This window comes from Triturus cristatus, chromosome 6, assembly GCF_964204655.1.
Source record: "Triturus cristatus chromosome 6, aTriCri1.1, whole genome shotgun sequence".
Lineage (NCBI taxonomy): Eukaryota > Metazoa > Chordata > Amphibia > Caudata > Salamandridae > Triturus > Triturus cristatus.
Genome location: NC_140589.1, coordinates 1,832,539,086 through 1,832,563,079, shown reverse-complemented (window position 1 = coordinate 1,832,563,079; position 23,994 = coordinate 1,832,539,086). Strand labels below are relative to the sequence as shown.

The 23,994-nt window shown below is 44.1% G+C and overlaps 1 protein-coding gene across 1 annotated transcript; it reads right to left on the bottom strand.

Moving 5' to 3' along the window:
- Window positions 1-810: 810 nt before the first annotated feature.
- LOC146822130 (uncharacterized) lies at window positions 811-23,229 on the bottom strand. The gene is made up of 3 exons (XM_085609092.1): window positions 23,131-23,229; window positions 8,440-8,580; window positions 811-1,391 (listed from the first exon to the last, which is right to left on the bottom strand). The coding sequence occupies exons 1-3, from the start codon at window positions 23,227-23,229 to the stop codon at window positions 1,278-1,280; spliced, it is 354 nt and encodes a 117-aa protein (XP_085465218.1). The 3' UTR covers window positions 811-1,277.
- Window positions 23,230-23,994: the final 765 nt, after the last annotated feature.

The following is a 23,994-nucleotide window of genomic DNA, read 5'->3' as shown; positions in this document are numbered from 1 at the left end:
AAAGGCCTGGACATTATACTAAATAGGAGTTTAAACAAAATCAAAACATATTCATTTGTAACATGACTTTTCTTTCGTTGTTTACTTAAATTATTAGTCAGGGATTGTTAACACGGCTCTAGAACACATTTAAAAATGATTGCAATTTATATTTGTGGTTTGAAGTATGAACAAATAAGCGCTAGAAATACCAGCTTTGGTAGCTTTGTTTATTTTTGTACCGGGGGGACATTAAAATACCGGTGGTGCTAGTAGACAACCCTGCCAATCCTAGTTATGGTCTGACTGTCAGGGTAAAGTGGGTGGGCCCCAGGGTCTCAGAATCATGTCGCTCGGGCTTGCTTATTCTGTGCCAAGCCTCAAGAGAGCAGCAGTGCAGTGAGCCTGCTTGGAGGACTGATGAGCTGTCAGTGAGCATTTTGCAAAGACAGGTCTGTGACTTCAACACTGGTGCAGATCGGAGCTTCCGAATCCCCTCTACTTCCACGGACGGAGTGATTTCACAGTCACACGCACACACACACATCACACGCTGGTGGGGCCCATAACACCAACATTCATCCTACCACTCTATCCGTGCCATGTATAAGGGAAAACACTTTTCGATACCTAACCAATCTGCATGTACCCTGAGGTCAATGGCATCAACTAGTTGCTATAGATCTGGTGAAACATCTTAGCACTCTATAAATTCAATAAACATGACAATAAAATAACCACCCGACAAAGTAATTCAAACAGAATATTGTTTATCTAAAATTGTAAGAAAAGCCAATTAAATGCAAGATCATTTCTTTCATATTTACCTATTCTGGCTAAAAGTCGTTTTCTAAGTCAGAACCGGTCCTCAGCAAAATAGTTAAAGTTTCTAGCCGTCATGTAGAGTCACCGTCCTCTCCTTCAGCATCGGGACCTCTGATCATCAGTTCGGGAAGAAGTGGCGCTAGACCTCTCTAGTCTACTAATATTTATACCAAATTTACATTCCAAATGTTGCAATCATATCTTACAAAACAGTCGAATGGCGGAAATTATGTCGTCTTGGTACATTGGGATACAACAATAGTTTTTCTCACGCATTGATAGTCTCAAATAATGAATAGAAATAAGAAGTCCATAACTAATTTGTTACTTCTACGGATGTCTCTTTAGGGTAAAATGTATCTCATTCGTGGGACCATTATAAGTTCATCAGGTCGGTATTTGGATTGGCAACAATCTTCACGTTCAGGGGCATTTGGCATCTCTCCCAGATTTGTCGTCATGATCATGGCTTTTCAGTTCAATGGGAGGGCAAGGTCGCAGTCAGCGCGAAGCCTTCTGTCAAATTTTCCATCTACTCGAATGCAGGCTGCGGGTGGTGCCATGTTATAGCAGGCCACAATGGTCAACTTAAGTCAAAGGAAACACAAAACATAATTACTGCACGGAAATGATTATACAGTGTTATTCCCCTGCTAATACCCTTATGTGTATGTATTTATCTAGCCATTTGCGACATCAAAAGCCATTAATGCATATTAATTATAAGCGCAAATCACAATAACATCACATAAGCAACATCTATTCTGTCAATTTGCTCACCAACTTAGTTCACTTATTATTTTAGCCATGCAATAGCATTCCCACGTGTAATTCTTCTGTTAATAAGGTTGGTTAGACAAGACTCGACAAATCTTTAGTAATTATTAATTAATCAGTAGTAATTTTAATAATAACATACGAAAATGAAACAGATATTTGGGTTTAAAGTAAAAACCCTGCTCCATCAATCCCCCCTTTGGTGATATCTAATCACCACAAAAATCAAAACCCCCCCCAAAAAAATCAATTTTAATTTCCCCTTTTGAAGAAATTCAAAATATCTTCTTGTTCATTTTTCAAACCCTTGTTTCCATATCATCTTCTCTCTTCGTTTCTATATACATGCTTTCCCTCAGTTCTTCTAATTCTATTTCTTGTGGATCTCTTTCTGGTTTCTTTTGTCTCTTTTTAACATTTTCTCGTGTTATTTTCTTTTTATTTCTTCTGTATCTACAACACATACACCCTAATCTAATAATTAATAATGCAACAATTACACACGTTAATGGAAATAATATCTTACCAAAAATGGTACTACCTATTTTAGCTACAAAATTCTTAATAGCAATCATCTTATTAGCCATTTTAGTCCAGATACTTTCAGCTTCCAGTGGTACTAATTCTTCATGCAAATCAGTAATATTTTTGATATAGACCTTTAGATCTTTGCTTTCGTCAGGAATGTAAGTGCAACAATGTTGAACTTCCAGCATTCCACAGACTCCACCCTCTTTTGCCAATAGAATGTCAAGGGCAAGTCGATTTTGCATCGCCATAGCGCGTAAAGCAACCATTTCAGTATTTACCAAAAGAAAGCCTCCAGCGGTGCTTGTTGACAAGCGATCCACCACTGTTGACAGCTTCCGAATGCCAAATGCATTCAATGCAATTCCCACTGCTGGAATTAAAGCTCCAAAAATATCTCCTACAATTTCTGTCCATGTTTCTCTTCTATAGCGTGTTAATGGATTAGTATGTGCAGCATTTTCTACTCTATCCATGTGAAAAATCTTTGGAAAGACCAGGCCAACATAACATGTGCCAAACCAATGGTCAGGCAACCTGTAATAAGCCTTGTTCCCACAAATATAATACACTCCCGGAAAAACTGGATCTTCTCCTCTAAATCCCCATCCGGTTGCAATAAAGTATGTATCATGGCACTCACTAGTCCCTATGAAATAATAATCATACTGGGATCTCTTCCTTGTAATGCCCAGTTTGCCTTTCTGTGGTGCATCTATAGCCATAGTTGGACTGGCTCCATTTTTCAATTCTTTTTCTTTCTCAATATCCCACACTGTTTCACTCATTTTATGCCCTTCTGCTTTCTTGTGCATGTTCAACCTTCTTCTCTCAACCATGTCTAGAAACGTTTTCTCTTCTTCCTTCAAACTGCAAGTTAAATTGTTTCTAAAAACATCTTCTAATGTTAATTCTCTAGTTTCTAAAAAAATCTCACCTAAAATGTTAGCTTCTTTAGCAGGATTCAGTTCTTTATTCATAGGCAGTTGCCCAAGAATATTATCTACATTAGACATATTATAATCTAATTTCCCTAACTGATAAAATATACTAATCAACACACTACAGGAAATTCCATACGTAGCCGGAAGATGATGATAAGTCACTCCTTCCGAAACAGAGGCAGGTAATTGCATACAGACGTAGCAATCCCTTACATCCATTGTCTTTACGTATTCATACAACAATTTTGAAAACACATTGCTAGAAAAATCATTAATTGACCTATCCTTATGTATATATACATTGCTAGTTCTAGTTGGAACTATCTTCTGTGAACTCTTCCCTATGTTAGTCCTGTTCTCAGTATGTCCTTCTAAAGTGTCTATAGTTACTCTAAAAGAGATCAGTAGAGCAAGCACGCTCCAAAGCAGCATTAATAATCCTGTACAGCAGCAGCACATTTTGCACCATCTTTTCAAGAAGGTACATCTACTTTGATTATTCTCAGTGTTAGCCATCTTGTTAATTTGACCGTGTCTTTTGACTTAGCCTCTTCTACTCCACTACCGAACTTTAGGGCAGCAAGTACCCAACAGATTATTACAATCTACTTGTTTTAATTTTACTTCTTTTCCTTTCTTCTCCAAATGATTTCTTTGGATTTATTCAATTTGGATTTTCATCACTTTTCACTGTTTCTTCATCATCATCAAACTGTATTAGGTCCTGAACATCCGTTTCTTCTCCAATGTCGGACAAGATAACTCTCAGGATTCCCACTGCTTCTTCTTCATCAACCACTTTCAGTAAAGCCTCCTCTGGACTTCCTTGACTGTCTGCCTCTTCTCCTTGTTCAGGCAGTGCCACATACGTCCATTCTGGTGACTTATACTTCTGGTTTGGTTTTCTGATTCTTTTAGTTCCTTCAGATATCTTTGTTTCCTCTTCTTTCGTTGGGTTTTGACTTGACACTTCGTTCACTTGTTCAGCTTTCGAAGAGTTAACTCGTGTCAGTCGATACCTCAGTCTCTTTATCTTGTTGGGCCAAAGATCTCCTTTAGCATTACTCTTGTGTCTTCCTTCTTTATTGTTTCTTTCTCCAATCCAAGTTCTCTTTCTCAGAACTCGTCCTCCATGTATCTCATTTTCACTTTCATCAGATTCTGTCTCAGTTGCCTCTTGTTCATCAACAGTTTTCTCTTCTCTAACAACTTCTTTTTCTCCAACAGTCTCTTTTTCCACCAATTGAGATTTCCCTACTTCTGTCCCTCCTCGGGTCTCCGACATGCAATCTTCTTGCTGTCTACTTGTCCCTTCACCTAGCTTGTTGTTGATGTTCCCTACACCTCCTCTGGGTTTTTCCGCAATCTGTCCCTCGCTTTCTTTTTCTGTCCCTTTTTCTTCAAGAATTATCTCAGGTGGAACTTGTCCAATTTCCTCATTTGATTCAGGTGTCACTTCTGTTGGAATGTTCTTTTCTTTTCTTTCTTTCTTTTTGTGTTTGTCACTGTTAGTTGGAACTTCAGGTACATCTTCAGAATCTGGACTCGTCTCAGAAGTTTGCAATGATCTTTTCAGAACTTCTTCTGGTGGGATGAAAATTTCTCTTGACTCACTTTCCCCCCTTTCAGGATTCTTTTTTCTTTTAACTGCCTCACTGTCTGCATCATCACTGGAATTTGATTCTTCAAAGTATTCTTTTCCAGTGCCGTCTCTTGGATTTGGAACTCTCAGTGTGTGACTTGCATGTATCCAATTTTTCACTCCAGCACACTTCACAGCAGTCGTTGTGGTCAGAATGACTTGTCTTGGCCTTCCCCACCTTGGAACCAGGCAATTCCTTCTTCTGTGGACTTTTATCCTTACCCAGTCCCCTGGGCTCAGATCATGGGCTGGTTTCTTTTCAAGTGTGGTGGCGTCTTCTCCAACCTGGTGAAACACAGAATGAACTGCGTCAGCCAGGCCTTTACAGTAATCCAAAATCATGTCATCAGTTATAGTCATCAGCTTGTTGACTGGTACAAATGCATGTCTCATAGCACGTCCCATGATAATTTCATGTGGACTCAAACCTGTTGTTCTGTCTGGAGTAGACCTAATTGTAATCAGGACTAGAGGCAAGACATCGGGCCATTTCATTCCTGTGGCCAGGCACATTTTGCCAATTCTGTTTTTGATGGTACCATTCATTTGTTCAACCACACCAGAAGCCTCTGGTCGGTAAGCACAATGTAGCTTCTGCTGTACACTCAATGCTTCACAGATCAAACCCATGATTTCATTATAAAAATGTCCTCCTCTGTCTGATTCAATGGTCACTGGGGACCCATACCTTGGGATGAATTCTCTTAACAGTAGCTTGGCCACTGTTATCCCATCATTTCTTCTTGTTGGATATGCCTCCACCCACCTGGAGAACAAACAGACCACCACCAGGACATACCTTAATCTATTGACTTGGGGCATTTCGATGAAGTCTATCTGCATTCTTGTGAAGGGTCCTCCCTCCCTGCCTATTGTTCCTAGGCTCACCACTGTTCTCTTTCCAGGATTGAATTGCTGACATATCAGACATCTCTGACAGAGACTCTCTGCTATCAGCCTGAATTTTGGACTATACCAGGTCTGCTTAAAGGCCCTTATCATAGCATCCCTCCCCAGGTGTCCTTGGCCATGATGCATCCTTGCCATTGTTGACAACATGCTATTGGGCATGACTGGTCTTCCATCCCTATAGACCCACACATGGTCTTTTTCCCTTGGTGCACAACCTGCTTTCACCCAATCTTTCATTTCCTCATCTCCTGCCTCATCCTGCAACTGCTTCACTTCCTCCCATGTTCCTTCCGCATTAGTAAACATTAAGGAACAAGAAGACATTTCTCTTTCTTTACTCCGATTAATGGAATGATTATTCCTTGCACAGTATTGTGCTATGTCATTGGCAAATTTATTCCCAACGGTGACAAAATCATCACCTTGACCATGAGCAGCACACTTTACAACTGCTAGTTCTTTAGGCAGCTGTATCGCCTCTAGCAATTTTCCAACCACTTCAGCATTCTTTATGGGAGTTCCACTTGAGGTCAGGAAACCTCTTTGTAGCCATAACTGGCCAAAATCATGGACAACTCCGAAGCCATACTGGCTGTCAGTCATTACAGTCACTCTCACATTTCTTCCAATCTTGCAAGCTTTCGTTAGTGCCACCAATTCTGCCACCTGAGCGGATTTAACTCCTTTCAAAGGTGATGCTTCCACAACTCCTGAAACTGTACACACAGCATATGCGGCACTCAGTGTTCCTTCATCCGTTCTCAAGCAAGATCCATCCACAAACAACACATGATCACTCTCAGGCAGTGGCAGATCTCTTATGTCTGGTCTTGGTTTTGTACAGTAATCAAGCACATCCAGGCAGTCATGATCAACTTCATTTCTCACTCCCACACATTCAGCATCAGGCAACAGTGTTGCTGGATTCACATTCACACATCTCTCAAGGCTCACATTTGTTGCACCAAGAATGACTTTCTCATATTTAGTCAACCGACTATGAGACATGAACTGTGTCCGGCTCCTTGTTAAAAGGATTGCCACATCATGAGGTACGAATACCCGTACAGGATATCCCATTATGATTCCCTCACTTTGTTCCAGACTTCTGCATGTAGCAGCTACTGCTTTCAGGCAACCTGGTAAACCCACAGCTACTGGGTCAAGTGTTGATGAGAAGTATGCAATTGGCCTCCTCAGACGTCCATGTTTCTGGATTAACACTGAAAGTGCACATCCATTTCTCTCACTACAGTACAGCTCAAATTCTTTTTCATAATCTGGCATTCCTAGGGCAGAAGCTTCACATAGCCTGTTCTTTAACTCTTTAAATGCTGCCATTTCTTCTGGGTTTAATTCCAATGGGTCTTTCACCTCACTTTTGGTCAATTTAATTAATGGCTTGGCAAACAAGGAAAAGTTACTTATCCACTGACGACAGTAACCAACCATTCCTAGAAACATTCTTACTTCTCTTTGTGTCATTGGGGCTCTCATCCCTCTGATGATTTTAATCCTGTCAATGGTCACTTTCCTCAGGCCTTTCTCAATATTATGTCCCAGATACTGGACTTCTTTTTTGCAGAATTGCAATTTGGCTGGGGATACCTTTAATCCTCCATCTGCCAAGTGATTCAGTAAGGCAATGGAGTCTACTTCACAGGCTTCATGTGTTTTTGATGCCACAAGCAGGTCATCAATGTATTGGACCAAAACTGAATTTTCAGGCATTGTTAGAAAGAGATTTCTTCAGCAATTGATTAAATATCGAAGGGCTCTCTGTATACCCTTGTGGAATTCGGCACCATGCCAAAATTCGCTCTCCAAATCTAAATGAAAAAATCGGCTGGCTGTCATGATGCAACGGGATTGAAAAGAAAGCATGGCACAAATCAATTACTGTATACCATTCTGCATCATGGGGAATCTGATACAAAATCACAGATGGATTTGGCACAATGGGACAGCATGACACAACAATCTTGTTAATTTTTCTCAAATCCTGTACTATTCTGAACTTTCCATTAGGTTTCTTCAGTCCCATTATTGGTGAATTACATGGGCTGCTCAATATTTCCCTTAACACCCCCTGCTGGATCATTTTCTCAATTATGGGTGTTATTCCTTCAATTATTTCAGGTGTCAGTCTGTATTGTGGGATGTTTGGGTAAACCACTCCTTCTTTTACAGTAATTTTGACTGGATCTACATTTCTCATCAAGCCCACATCTTCTCCAGTAAAATCCCAAACTGCTGCTTTCACTGTCTGTTTCAATTCTGGGGGTAATGCATCTGGATTAAACACAGCATATGTCCCCAAAGCCTCACTTTCCCTGTTATCTAGGGTCATTCTGTATAGGACATCCTCATCTGGTGTTTCAAAGGTTATTCCATCTGGAGTACAGAAAATAGTGCAATTCATCTTGCACAGCAGGTCCCTGCCTAGCAAGTTCACAGGACTAGTGTCACACACCACAAATCGGTGCATGTCTGAGAATTTCCCTATTCTTACCCTTACTGATTCAGTAAGTAAAGTTTTATCTGTGTGTTAGACACACCAACTACTTGGATCGCTTCATCCGAGAGAGGAAGATTCTTTATATCAGCTGACCTGACAGTTGATCTCGTAGCTCCTGTGTCCACTAGAAAAGTAACACTTTCACCATTGATTTTTCCATCTACAAAGGGTCCTGCCTGGTCTATTTCTAGAGTTGCGCCAAGTACGCACTCTTCCTCCTCTCTTCGGCACCGTCAGAAGTCTCCCTCAGACTCACTTCCCTCATTCCTTAGCCAATATTGTGACACAGCGCTTGCGCGTTTTGGCTTGTTTACCTGCTCTTCATCGTAGAACCCCGAATCTTGGCTGTACTTCTGGGATCCTCTTCTTTGTGGCAAGGGTGGTTTTGGCACCTGATTCTGCTGCTTAACAGCCTTCTGCTGTTGCTGATGCTGACCACACCCCTCACGCTGCACCTGTGAATTCAATGATGGATTGTCATCATTAGTAGACAGTGGATTCTTACACTCGGATTTCCAGTGCCCTAATTTTCCACAGTTGTGGCAGGGAAACTTCTTCTTTGCTTCCTCAATATTGCCTTTCCCTTTTCCTGGGCCAAACCTGGGTTTATTTCCTGGGTTACTTGCTTGTTCAACCAACTGAGCTTCCTGTCTTTCTGCAACTTTCACCTGTGCCCACATTGCCTTTTCTTTCAGTTTCCTTTGCTTTGCCTCAATCTCATCACTGAAGTATTTTGCATGTCTCAGGATCTCATCAATCTTTTTGCTCTGCCAATCTACGGTATGCTGCCTTATCATTTCACTGATTTCAGGTCGCAAGCCATATACAAATCTATATACAAAATGGCTCAGATCCTTGTCACCCAGATGTTCATCTCCACTGAACTGTTTGAAAGCCAGTATTAGTCTTTCATAGTAAGCATGGACTGATTCTTTCACTTCTTGATGTGTTTGATCTATTTTAACCCAGTCTGTTTCCTTGGGGGGTACCTTATTTTTCAAGAAGGCCATAACCTGCTCATACTTTTTCATGACCTCCGGATCTGGAGCTCCTGTCTTTGGATCTCTCGGGTATTCTTTAGTGGGCCAGTCTATGACTATCTTACATTCTGCCCACAGGTCTGCTGGTACAATTATATCAAACAGACTATTCAGGTCGATCCACAGCACTTTTGACAACTTCACAAATCTGTCAACCTGTCTATACCACTCGACGGGCTTCTCTCTTAGTCGAGGGAAATCATTTGTAAATGACAAAATATCTTGTCTGGTCCATGGGACATGTACGTACCCTCCTCCTGGAATCTCCCTCATGGGGTAAGCTGTCACTGCTTTCTCCTTTTCTTTCATAGGGAATGTTGAGTAAGTTCTGTCTGCTGCATCCTCTCGCTTTCTATACCATCTATCTTTCCATCTCTCCACATCTCCCCATTTTCTCAGCAAAGCAATCATCTCCTTAATCTGCCCTGTCCGGCCTGCATTATTCAGATTCTCAATGTCCTTATCTGTAAAATCCACTCTGTAAGGCTTTTGTAAAGCTTTTACCTTGTCCATGTCGATCCCCATTTCACTGGCTATTCCTTTCAACCTGTCATGTATGTTCTTTGCTCTCCATGTGATACTTTTACACAGAAATAGAATCTCCCCTTCCTGATAATTTTTCAGCGTTTCTGTAGGGATTGTTCCTACAATCAGCTCCTCCATTTCCATACGTAGTCTAGCTACATCAATTCCCTGGAATTCTTTTTCTTTCCTCTGCAAAGCCTTCAGCCAATCATTCAAATCTTCAGCAGTTATTCCCATGGATTTTTCCGCACCCCCTGGTTCTGTCACTCTTTGTGGTTCTAAGATCGATCCTCTGTTCCCTTCCACACATCCAGAGTTCAAACCTGGAATGGAATGGAATGGAAAGAGAATTTATATAGCGCGATAGCTACCCAGGGGCGTCCCAGCGCTGCAGAGGAGAGTAGGTTGAGCCGGAAACGCTGGATTTAGTGGAGCTGAGGGAAGATTTAGGTAGAAGTTTTATTAAAGAGCCAGGTCTTAAGAAGTTTTCGGAAAGTGAGTAGATTGGATTCTGATCTGATTGGGAGGGGGAGAGAGTTCCAGATCTTGGCCAGATTGTAGGAGAGTGACCGGCCTCCACATCTGGCTCTTCTGATGCGTGGTACTGAGGTGAGGTGGGAGGTCGCGAATCTGAGGGGGCGATTGGGATGATAGGCTTTTACCAAGGGGTGATTGATGGAAGGGCCTGTTCCCCAGTAGGAGCGATGTGCAATGCACATGCTCTTGAATTCGATTCTAGCTCTCACAGGGAGCCAGTGGAGATCCTTCAATCTGGCTTTGACTGAGACTCGGCGAGGGATGTCGAGAAGGATTCTTGCCGCGCAGTTTTGAATGATTTGAAGTTTGTTGAGTGTGGACTGTGGGGCCCCAAGGTATAGGGCGTTACCGCAGTCGAGACGGGATAGAATTAGTCCTTGGACCACGATCCGTCTTGAGTGAAACGGAAGGAGAGGGAGGATTTTTCGAAGTAGTCTCATTAGCCAGAAGCAGGTGGCGGCAAGCTTGGTTGCTTGGTGGTTGAATGTAAGAGTTTGGTCCAGCCAGATGCCTAGACTCTTGATTTGTTCCTTGGGTTGTGGGGGGTTGCCTAAACAGAGGGGCCAGATGGAAACAATGGATTTCATGATGTTATTTCCAAGGAGCATTACCTCTGTTTTATCCCCGTTTAGTTTTAAACAGGAGCCTGACATCCAGGCGGCAACTGCTTCCAAGCAATTGTGTAGGCTGTGGTGGGAGTTGAGAGGTGGGTCCAGCGCAACCACTAGCTGTGTGTCGTCCGCATAGGTGACAATTTTCACACCAAAGGGGCGGACGACATCAGCTAGAGGGCTAAGATAAACATTAAAAAGGGTGGGACTCAGGGAGGAGCCCTGAGGCACTCCGCAATTAAGAGGTTTACTGGAGGAGGTGAAATCCTTCTCAAATACTTGGAAGGATTTGTCTGTGAGATAGGATCTCATCCAGGTGAGTGCTGTTCCTGAGAGTCCTATCATGCCAAGGCGGTGGAGTAGAATGTCGTGATTTACAGTGTCGAAGGCGGCACTTAGGTCGAGTAGGACGATGGCCGCAGACCCGCCACTGTCCAGGATCCTTCTTGCCTCCTCCGTCACTGCTATCAGGGCAGTCTCCGTTCCATGACGAGGCCTAAAACCCGTCTGGGTGGGGTCCAGTATGTTGTTAGATTCCAGGAAGTCGGTCAAAACAGAATTGACGTGCTTCTCAAGAAGTTTGCTGAGCCAGGGTAGAAGGGAGATAGGTCGGTAGTTAGAAGGATTGGTTTGATCGAGGCTGGGTTTCTTTAATAGAGCTTTGACCATAGCTCTTTTCCATAGAGGCGGGACAATTCCAGTATGGAGGGAGGAGTTGAGCAGGTCTTGGATGGTAGTTGAAATCTGACTGGTTATCGGGATGAGAACCCTAGGGGGGGCTGGATCGGTGGGTGATCCGGATTTGACCTGTCCCATAATCTTTTCTAGGTTGATTAGGTCTAGTGTCGGAATGCTATTGAGAGCATTGAGTGGGACTGTCGTGGGGCCTATGTTGGCGGTATCGCTGGGCGAGGTGGCGGAGTGAGAGAAAGAGGAGTTGATGACTTCTATTTTATGGTGAAAGAACTCCGCTATCTCCTCACAATGGGTCTGGGTATTGTTGTGATCCTTTGGGGTCTCGGGAAGTTGCAGGAGGGATTTAGCTATCCGGTAGTTCTCCTTGGGTTTAGAAGCTGCCTTGTCGATCTTTTGTTCATAGTATTTGGCCTGAGCTAGTTTGATATTTGCTTTGTAGTTTTTGATAGCTGCTCTATAGTTCGCCTTGTCTACTGGGAGATAATCGAGGCGCCATTTCCTCTCGATTCGTTTGCAGGCGCGTTTAGCCTCCCGTAGATCCGTCATGTACCATGGGGCTGTAGGGTTGCCCCGCTTGGGATGGGTACTTTTTAGTGGGAGTACTCGGTCTAAGGAGCTGGTTATCCATCTGTTGTAATTCTCGTTGCCCTGGATGGGATTAGAAGTGTTGACAGGTTTGGTGCGCTGTAAGTTGTCCTGCCATTCAGGTAGGGGGATTTTGGACCAGTTGCGTGACTGTTGAATCGTCGGGGGTTTAGGAAGGGGGTGATTGGGGAGGGTCCAGGTGAAAGGAATGAGGAAGTGATTGGACCAGGGAAGTGGGGAAGGGTTTCCAACGTGAAGGTTGGGGCAGTTGCTGAAGATGGGGTCTAAGAGATGGCCTTTTAGATGAGTGGGCCCAGGGACACGTTGCTGTAGTTCGAGGGCATTTAGGCTGGAGGATAGTTCTCTGGTGTTTGGGTCGTCCAGATGGATGTTGAGGTCGCCCAAGATTGTAAAGTTAGCGGAGCTAAGTGCAAGGTTTGCAGCTATCGGAGCAAGATTGGAAAGAAACTGACCTTGTGACCCTGGCGGGCGGTATATGAGCATACCAGAGAAGGTATGTGTGGGGCTGAATTTTATATAGAAAGGAAGACATTCACTGTCTGGAGAATGCACGGGGGTGCTAGTGACTTCGTATCCTGTTTTATGGATTACTGCTAGCCCACCGCCAATTCCTTTTTTGCGGTCAAGGCGGAGTATTTAGTATCCAGGTGGAAGGGCTTGTACCAAATCGGGTTCCGAGTGTTCCTGCAGCCACGTCTCTGTGACGAAAAGGATGTCTGGGCTTATTTCCTCTAGCATTAGGGAAATTTCCATGGAGTGTTTGGGGAGTGATCGGCAATTGAGCAGGAGCATAGAGTATATTGTGGGTTTCATTTTAGGATGGGGTGAGAAATGAAAACCGCACTGGTTGCAGGCGGGGTGTTTTATAGATGGGTCCCATGCGTGTAGGCAGGGTGACCCTGCGGCCTGATTTAGTTGACGAAGGGAGTGAGAACTATAGGTGATGATCTGGCATGGTGGATGAGCAGGGGGGGTGGCCCTTGGCCCCAGTCGGTCGCAGACGGGCGCAGACGGGCTTACCTTTGGCGCACCTTCGGCGCGCCTGCGGCGCGCCCGCAGCGCGCGTCCGCTGCGCGTCCGGGGATTACACATTTATATATGAGAGGGGGGCGTGGCCTCTGGGCCGTGGGCGTGGCCTGTGGGCTGAGGGAAGCAAATGGCGGCGACTACCACTGTGCCGTGTCAGCGTTCAATCGGCTGCGCGGCGGAGCAGTGATAAGGAAGTTTGAGGTAAGCACTAGGAGAGTGCAGTGCAGGTTAAAAAGCAATGTATTTGTGACTGTTTTACAATTTTTTTTAAAAATCGAGCGTCTCCCGGCTTCCGCCTCAGGAGAGTTGTGCCTCTGAAATGCGTGCTCTTGATCAGCGCGCTTTAAATAGCCGGGGCGAGGGGGGCGTGGCCTCTGGGCCGTGGGCGTGGCCTGTGGGCTGAGGGAAGCAAATGGCGGCGACTACCACTGTGCCGTGTCAGCGTTCAATCGGCTGCGCGGCGAAGCAGTGATAAGGAAGTTTGAGGTAAGCACTAGGAGAGTGCAGTGCAGGTTAAAAAGCAAAGTATTTGTGACAGTTTTACAATTTTTTTTAAAAAATCGAGCGTCTCCCGGCTTCCGCCTCAGGAGAGTTGTGCCTCTGAAATGCGTGCTCTTGATCAGCGCGCTTTAAATAGCCGGGGTGAGGGGGGGGTGGCCTCTAGGCCGTGGGCGTGGCCTGTGGGCTGAGGGAAGCAAATGGCGGCGACTACCACTGTGCCGTGTCAGCGTTCAATCGGCTGCGCGGTGAAGCAGTGATAAGGAAGTTTGAGGTAAGCACTAGGAGAGTGCAGTGCAGGTTAAAAAGCAAAGTATTTGTGACAGTTTTACATTTTTTTTTTTAAATCGAGCGTCTCCCGGCTTCCGCCTCAGGAGAGTTGTGCCTCTGAAATGCGTGCTCTTGATCAGCGCGCTTTAAATAGCCGGGGTGAGGGGGGCGTGGCCTCTGGGCCGTGGGCGTGGCCTGTGGGCTGAGGGAAGCAAATGGCGGCGACTACCACTGTGCCGTGTCAGCGTTCAATCGGCTGCGCGGCGAAGCAGTGATAAGGAAGTTTGAGGTAAGCACTAGGAGAGTGCAGTGCAGGTTAAAAAGCAAAGTATTTGTGACAGTTTTACAATTTTTTTTAAAAAATCGAGCGTCTCCCGGCTTCCGCCTCAGGAGAGTTGTGCCTCTGAAACCTGAGTTAGTCTGCACATTCAACTCTCCTCCACATAGGGTATGTCTCCACTGATTTTCTCCTGTTCTCCACTGATTTTCTCCTGTTCTCATTTCTGCCTGCTCTGGAGGAACAATCAATCTATTGCTTACATATGGAACTGTCAAACCACCTTCACCAGTCCTCTGCTTTTCGAAAATCGGCATAACCGGACCTATTGTCACAGGCACCGTAACTGCCTCAAGATTTTTAGTCAGTTCTCTGATTTTCTCTGTCAATTCAAATGTGGTTCTTGCTAGCTCTCTGGTCTTTTCAACCTCAACTTCATTCTCCCTTTCTCTCTCTCTTTCTCCCTTTCTCGCTCTCTTTCTCGCTCTCTCTCTCTTTCCGCAAGAGAACTACTGCTTTTCAACTCAGGGGTCATAACCTCTGTCTTTATAATCCGCAGGGTGTCTCTCATTGGGGTAACTGTTGTTCCTATCTCTGGTTCTCGTCTATACGGGGGTGGACTTTTGTAGAACATGTCATCTAAGACATCGTCATCAGACTCATTCGCCCCATACCTCCTTGTTTCTACATTATGGTTTTTTTCTGTACACTTTCTCCCTTCTGTCTCCTCTGCAATTCTTACAGGATATAATCCCTCAGTCATACTGGCATCTCGCCATCTTCTCATCCGGTCATGATGAGTTTCGCGATCATACTTTCGCCCGAACATATACCTGTAATTTCCTCCACTCCTCTGCTTTTCTCGCTCATGCATTTCATCTTCCCATTCAGTCAATGCCTCAAACTGCGTTGGCCTAGGCCGAGGCTCTAGACTCATCATCCGCTCTTGTAAATTCCTCAGTATGGCCAGATTAAATGAGCCATGTTCCGGGAAAGCTAAAACTCCATCCTCTTTAGTATACTTCACGCAGTTGTCTAACCAAATACAGGTATGATACCCATACTTCGCAACCATGAAGGATGCGGGGGTTCTTATCGGGGGAAGTAACTGTCCTTCCCTAGTCACAATATCCTTATCCTTGTCAAACCAGTTCTTAACCTTACTAAACAAGGGTTTCTTTTTCTTTTCCTCAGCGTGGTAATATATGTTCTTATTTTCCGCAACCCTTTTGTCCTTTCTACAACTGTATGATCTCCTGTCCAATTGCAGCGCGACTCACACTAACGCACCAATCCTGGAGCGTCTACGTCACTGACTCAGTCCACGAATCCCAGCGCGACTCACACCAACGCACCAATCCTGGAGCGTCTACATCACCCTGTATGTCTCCCAATCCTTGCGCGGCGTACACTAGCACACCAATAACCGTGCTTCCACCATTCTAACCCACTGTCCAATCACAGCGCGGTCTCCCTGATGTCAGCAGTCGCTGCAGCAGCTCCTGCTCCTGTCTCCTGTCTCCTGTCTCTCTCGTCTACCCCTCCTTTACAAAACTACTCAGTAGACTTTGTTTCAACTTCTACGAGTCTGTTAGTTACAACATACAAACATCTCCATTGTCTGCTTCGCTAGCCACAGAACAGCAAAAGACCTTTCCCACGAGAATTCCGCCTTTCCCGAGAGCAGCGCTTACCTCTGCCCTACTACGGAATCGTTACTTCCGTTGATAAAGTAGCACATCCCTCTACTCTACCCTTCTAGCAAGCACCAATTAACTGTTGTCTCCGGAATGCTCCTAAGAGTTTCACAATTAACCAGAATGCCGTCTCATTCACGCACTTTCACACCAGAAAATGTAGTACATTCACACAGAATTCTGTCCTTCCCGAGAACAGCGAACAGTCTGTCCTACTACAGAATTATATCACACGTTAACAAAGCAGCGCTTACCTCTGCTTTGTCCTTCTAACAAGCTCAGAGAATACCTATTACCTTCCTAGTGATAAGCGTTAACGGAATGCCATAAGGATCCCTGATACCTAAGACCAGAACTTCACAGATAACCTTCGCTATCATATACACCTCTCTCACACAGAAAATACATTTCTAATGGCAACACACGGCGATGCTACCTCATCGAACCCAGACAATGCGACGCGCAACTTCAATTGTCACACGTTTTCCCCTGTCTACATACAGGGCCATCAATCCCGCCTTTTCCGAGAGCAGCGCTTCCCTCTGCCCTACCACGGAACTGTCACCGACTTCCTACGTCCCAGAAGCCATACACACTACATAAAACTCAATACACCTTCAACATACAGTGTTAGTACAAATATCGATATCAATCAATAATCAACCAGCCTATATACACGCAAATTCGCCAGATCAAGACAATAGTTAACCATCATTATGCTACCAAGAAACTGGTGCAGATCGGAGCCTCCGAATCCCCTCTACTTCCACGGACGGAGTGATTTCACAGTCACACGCACACACACACATCACACGCTGGTGGGGCCCATAACACCAACATTCATCCTACCACTCTATCCGTGCCATGTATAAGGGAAAACACTTTTCGATACCTAACCAATCTGCATGTACCCTGAGGTCAATGGCATCAACTAGTTGCTATAGATCTGGTGAAACATCTTAGCACTCTATAAATTCAATAAACATGACAATAAAATAACCACCCGACACAGTAATTCAAACAGAATATTGTTTATCTAAAATTGTAAGAAAAGCCAATTAAATGCAAGATCATTTCTTTCATATTTACCTATTCTGGCTAAAAGTCGTTTTGTCGTAAATTGGCTGCGATTAAATTAGCGTTAGCAGAATCCATCTGGTATTTAGAGGCTATCCTGTACATTTTGTGGAATCCATTTTGTATTTCTGGCAGCCATTTTGTCTTCCCTTGTGCTCTGTTTAAAGGACTAGCTATACTTAGACTCTGCTACCCTGCACATGCGCAGGAATATCTAACTGTCCATGCATCTGTTTTTCGTCTGTAACTATCAGGTTGTTTCTACCAGAGTCAGCAACTGCTAGCTCCTCCTTTGCTATTGACGGTGCATTTCTGTATGACCATCTATGTATGTAACTCTTCTCATGTATGCTTGCACCGCCCTTTTCCTGAGCCCCTGTGTGGGTATAAAAGACCCATGGTTCTTCTACTCTGGGTGCTACCTTCATTCAGCACCACAGGGTGCTGGGTGAATGTGGTTCCACCTTATGAGGTTTAATAAACTATGTATTTTCTATTTCAGTTTCTGTGCCAACTTCTTTCTAATAGTCTGAGGACTCTGTGCAGAGAAGGGCGAACCCCTTGCACTAGTAGGCCTAGCTGAGGCCTATTTTCTACAATTGGCGCCTCAACTTGGGGCTCATCGGTGACTCGGATGCCCAAAGGATTGGTCGCGACGAAGGATTGGAATCTCGCTCTGGACGTGATCACTGCCCGATAAGACCAGAGACATGGCTTGGTAGTTCGGGCTGGACTGTTCCCATGAGGCACAGGGTCAGACTGATTTGCATATGGCCATGTCTGAACTGGGGTGGCAGAGTGGGCTAAAGAACGGTGATGGATTAAACCCAGATCAGTTGACTGGGGGTGAGTGCTTGCAATGTTCAACACTCCGTCCATCATTTCCTTTGGTTTTTGCTTTATTCGCCATAAGTTGGCAGGGTATGCTCAGACGTGAGTCCCTTGCTCACTTTGCCACTGGATTCAAGCAAGCCTGGCTGAAGACGGCTGAAATGCCAGAAACCGGTCCTAGGAAGCTTGTTTCCGGTCCAGGGAAGACATGGCTTGGTAGTTCGGGCTGGACTGTTCCCATGAGGCACAGGGTCAGACTGATTTGCATATGGCCATGTCTGAACTGGGGTGGCAGAGTGGGCTAAAGAACGGTGATGGATTAAACCCAGATCAGTTGACTGGGGGTGAGTGCTTGCAATGTTCAACACTCCGTCCATCATTTCCTTTGGTTTTTGCTTTATTCGCCATAAGTTGGCAGGGTATGCTCAGACGTGAGTCCCTTGCTCACTTTGCCACTGGATTCAAGCAAGCCTGGCTGAAGACGGCTGAAATGCCAGAAACCGGTCCTAGGAAGCTTGTTTCCGGTCCAGGGAAGACATGGCTTGGTAGTTCGGGCTGGACTGTTCCCATGAGGCACAGGGTCAGACTGATTTGCATATGGCCATGTCTGAACTGGGGTGGCAGAGTGGGCTAAAGAACGGTGATGGATTAAACCCAGATCAGTTGACTGGGGGTGAGTGCTTGCAATGTTCAACACTCCGTCCATCATTTCCTTTGGTTTTTGCTTTATTCGCCATAAGTTGGCAGGGTATGCTCAGACGTGAGTCCCTTGCTCACTTTGCCACTGGATTCAAGCAAGCCTGGCTGAAGACGGCTGAAATGCCAGAAACCGGTCCTAGGAAGCTTGTTTCCGGTCCAGGGAAGACATGGCTTGGTAGTTCGGGCTGGACTGTTCCCATGAGGCACAGGGTCAGACTGATTTGCATATGGCCATGTCTGAACTGGGGTGGCAGAGTGGGCTAAAGAACGGTGATGGATTAAACCCAGATCAGTTGACTGGGGGTGAGTGCTTGCAATGTTCAACACTCCGTCCATCATTTCCTTTGGTTTTTGCTTTATTCGCCATAAGTTGGCAGGGTATGCTCAGACGTGAGTCCCTTGCTCACTTTGCCACTGGATTCAAGCAAGCCTGGCTGAAGACGGCTGAAATGCCAGAAACCGGTCCTAGGAAGCTTGTTTCCGGTCCAGGGAAGACATGGCTTGGTAGTTCGGGCTGGACTGTTCCCATGAGGCACAGGGTCAGACTGATTTGCATATGGCCATGTCTGAACTGGGGTGGCAGAGTGGGCTAAAGAACGGTGATGGATTAAACCCAGATCAGTTGACTGGGGGTGAGTGCTTGCAATGTTCAACACTCCGTCCATCATTTCCTTTGGTTTTTGCTTTATTCGCCATAAGTTGGCAGGGTATGCTCAGACGTGAGTCCCTTGCTCACTTTGCCACTGGATTCAAGCAAGCCTGGCTGAAGACGGCTGAAATGCCAGAAACCGGTCCTAGGAAGCTTGTTTCCGGTCCAGGGAAGACATGGCTTGGTAGTTCGGGCTGGACTGTTCCCATGAGGCACAGGGTCAGACTGATTTGCATATGGCCATGTCTGAACTGGGGTGGCAGAGTGGGCTAAAGAACGGTGATGGATTAAACCCAGATCAGTTGACTGGGGGTGAGTGCTTGCAATGTTCAACACTCCGTCCATCATTTCCTTTGGTTTTTGCTTTATTCGCCATAAGTTGGCAGGGTATGCTCAGACGTGAGTCCCTTGCTCACTTTGCCACTGGATTCAAGCAAGCCTGGCTGAAGACGGCTGAAATGCCAGAAACCGGTCCTAGGAAGCTTGTTTCCGGTCCAGGGAAGACATGGCTTGGTAGTTCGGGCTGGACTGTTCCCATGAGGCACAGGGTCAGACTGATTTGCATATGGCCATGTCTGAACTGGGGTGGCAGAGTGGGCTAAAGAACGGTGATGGATTAAACCCAGATCAGTTGACTGGGGGTGAGTGCTTGCAATGTTCAACACTCCGTCCATCATTTCCTTTGGTTTTTGCTTTATTCGCCATAAGTTGGCAGGGTATGCTCAGACGTGAGTCCCTTGCTCACTTTGCCACTGGATTCAAGCAAGCCTGGCTGAAGACGGCTGAAATGCCAGAAACCGGTCCTAGGAAGCTTGTTTCCGGTCCAGGGAAGACATGGCTTGGTAGTTCGGGCTGGACTGTTCCCATGAGGCACAGGGTCAGACTGATTTGCATATGGCCATGTCTGAACTGGGGTGGCAGAGTGGGCTAAAGAACGGTGATGGATTAAACCCAGATCAGTTGACTGGGGGTGAGTGCTTGCAATGTTCAACACTCCGTCCATCATTTCCTTTGGTTTTTGCTTTATTCGCCATAAGACCAGAGTCTTGGCATCCACGGCGACTTTTCCTTTCTTTCTGATCTGACCATCCAGGTGGCACCGGTCCTCGACTGAGATCTCTTCTGTTGATTCACCGTGCAGTGACCATTTGGTCGATTTTAGAACTTGGCAGGATGAATCTGGACACCAAGTGATTGGTAAGTGTCTGCGGCGCTTGCTGTTGGTTTTGATGCCTGTGATTGGTAAGGTAGTTTAGTAACGCTTACTGTGGCTTTGAGTATGGTATATTTTGTGTTGGCCAACTTGGTTTGTTTTGACATATGTGACTTGCAATTCACATAGGCAGGTAATGAGGAGAATTTTCTCTAACTGAATTGATTTGAACGGCACATCGTACTAAAGGTACCTTAAGTGCTACTTTGATTATAATATTGCATATTCTGCACTATTTTTGGCATGCCTGTCTTTAGCACACTTCAAAAGATGTGTTGCTTTTGGAATGGTACCTTGAATCTTGATGAAGCACAACTGCCCCCCCCATCCCCCCCCGGAGGGGACGCCTAATAGGGATATGTATATTAAGTATGGTCTTTCTTCTATAATGTACAGCGCATTATGGAATAAAAATACTTGTAAGTGGTGACTAGTACCCCGAGGAACTAAATATGTACATAAAAGGATCCTGGTCTGTGCACTTAGTAACATTCATAAGTGATGAGATGCAGAGCGGTTTTTTGGTGTTCTGCCAGCCAAATCTGGTGAATATGACTTGCAACTAGTATTTACAAATGGTTTGGTTTAAGTACAGTCTGTGGGCTGTCTTTTGTTTCTGTCTTAAGTGTTGATCTGTGGGTTAAATGTGTGTTTAAATGTTGTGGTGTGGTAAATTGTGTTTTGGATGTTGCTAGCACTGGAAAAAGCGTGTGATTGAATGACTGTGAATATGTGAAAGAATTCTGAGAAGTGAAATTGTTAAGGAGTAAATTTAATTTGGTCTCATCACCATCAATAAGTCGCAAAAGGAAATTGAGAGGGGTGTAGCAAGAGAAAGAGCAACCCCTGTGATTTGATGACACCCTTAATGTACAAAAGTATTAATGAAGAGTAATTAGGGACCCGTTAAAAGTTTAGCTTGAAAAAATTGTGGGTATTTCGAATTTGCAAATTGTTCCTATGCAGCTTTGTGTTCTTGGTGGTTCAGTGAGCCAATGTGCTGGGTCCACAGGGTTGTAGGTTCTAATTTAAGCTGAACCTGCTAATCTGAGAATTGAACCTAAACTTATGACCCTTGAAAAGAAATTGTATATTAAAATAAATTTTTCCATAGGGCAAATTATTGCAGTTTAGATAAAACTAGGAAGGCTTTTTGTCTTTGACAGCTTCAGGGCTGTGCAAGGCAGATTTTGACCTTGCAGCCTGTAAGGTGGGGGGCTAGAAATAGGAGAGTGAACCAGGAGGTGAAATCACTGCTTAGAAAGCTTCACTGACATGAAAATGTGTAATGCTTGCAGCAGGACAGCCTTGGAGAAAGGTGGGGGCCAGGAGCACTCGCTGTGGCCCGGTTCTGCGCTGAGGGGCTATTTTTAGCTTCTCTGATGAGACAGGGCAGCTGAGGAACGAAACCCAAGGAGCCTTCCTCGGCCCTATTTTGTGCAAAGACCAGTTAGACTTTCCATAGAAAACTGTTTTTATTTGTTTTAAAACTGTTGCATTCATCCTAGACAAAAAGTAAAATGATGCTCTTGCTTGAAATTTTAAGGGCTATATGCCTATACAAAAACGATTTTCCAATTGAGAATTAATTTTCTCAGTGGAAATTGTGGCGCAAAGCTAACATGGATTATCGGATAAGAGTTTTACCTTTAGAAAGTTAAAATTAAGATGACCTGTGTAAAGAGAAAAACGAAATTGTGTGTTTTACAATAGACTAAATTCAGATACAAAATGTCACAGAATTTATCTTTTGTATAGGGTATTCAAAGGCATTCACATTATACAGAACAACAGAGTTGTGTTGGCTTGCAAGGTTGACTTGAAAGGCGTGTGAATTTGACGCCTTTACGTGTCAAACAGCTGTGAAAGCAAGACTATTTCTGTTCTCTGCAGACTCCGGCCGCAGAGAACAGCTACAGTCAAACACATTGTAAAATACGGCATTTCAGACTGCTGTTTTAAAAGTTAGAAATATAGTTTCATTATTTTTGATAAACAGAGGACAGATTGACAGTAGGGATTTCTTTTGTTAATGCCTTTTTTTTAAAACTAAGGATAAGAGTAGTTTTTGATGTTAAATAATAATGACTGTCCTTCATTTAAAAGTGGCGCAGACTTAAGATGTTTCAAGATAAGCTTCTGTGCTTAGGGCTAAGAATTAATGTGTTTCAATATAATAGGCAAGGGATGCAGCTCGCTTTTCATATGTAGACTCATCAAAATGATTAGATTTATTAACAAAAAAATATATATTTTGATTATATAAAAAAAATGTTATTTCAAATAGGTGCAAAAACAAATTAGTTTTTTACTATTTATAATGCCTAATAATGATACTGTGACCTCCTAGCATCCAAATTGAATTTCAGCCGTGCTATACAGCAATAGGGGGTCAATTACATGTGAAAATGTCACTTTATCCAGGCGTCCAAAACTCATTTTTATAAGGGTATACATTATACATTTTTGATGCCACATCTCTGGGATATGTAGAGGACATTCTGGGGATGACTATTATGCAAAAACATTGTAGGATATTCATTTTTAAATGTCCTAAAAAATCAAAGTCGAAATTGAGTAAAAATTCACTATTTAAATGAGTTTTCTCCAGTCAGATCAGTTTTTAAACTGCCTTACGCCCCAGTAAATGCACATATGTAAGCATAGACCATCTATACTGCTAGACAAACGCTTGGCACACTGCTTACACATATCAATGTACAAAAATTGGCAGAAGTTATTAAGCTTACCTCTGAAATTGCTGGTAGACACACAGAGTGGGTTTTGCTGCTCTGCCTTCGGTCTCTAGGGTCACTTTGACTTGGGAGCACCGCATGACAACCTTGCATACAAGCTGGAACAGCTGCATAGGTTAAAGGCCGAACTCCTACATTTAGAAGCCTGGCAGGGCTCGGCTTCACATGCGCTTTGACATTTCGACATTTGAAAGACGAAATGGCAGGGGAAGAAAGAGGTTTTTGCTTACCTTTTTTTTGGTAAAAGCAAGTTTTTGTGTGCACTCAATGAACATAGTATATGTGACCTCTCTTTAAAAGACAATGGCTCTGCCATATATATATAGTATAAATGTTTTTAGGGTTGAATTCAGGAAGCAATGGGATTCAGTTTGAATTCATGCGGCCTCATGTTGCTATACTACATTTGCTAAGGGAATATGTTCTTTAGCTAAGTTTACTGTGCTATTTAGCTCCTCAGAGTTTGTTTATGCCCAGTTGCTACAAATTGGGGCTAATAGTGTTGACAGAATGAAACCTGTTACAGGTTTCTTACTGTCAAAACTGGGGAGAGGAGGCTAGCTCCTCTACAAATTAAGGGTAGGCAAATTTATGTGTTCTCTCTCTTTTTCTTAATTTTTTTCGAGCCTGTCTAAACTGTCTGTGAAATAACCATGAGACATTTAATTGGCTATTCAGTAATACTGTTTTAAACATTATTAGCATTAATAAAACGAATAAATATATGTTGCTATGTTACTACCCATCCTCTCTGATGGAATTATGAGAGGATGAGTAGTCTAGATTGCTGCTTCCTTATTTGATCTTTAAGGGGAACTAGCTGTGGGTAGTTTTTGTTTGAAAATTCTCAGGTGACAA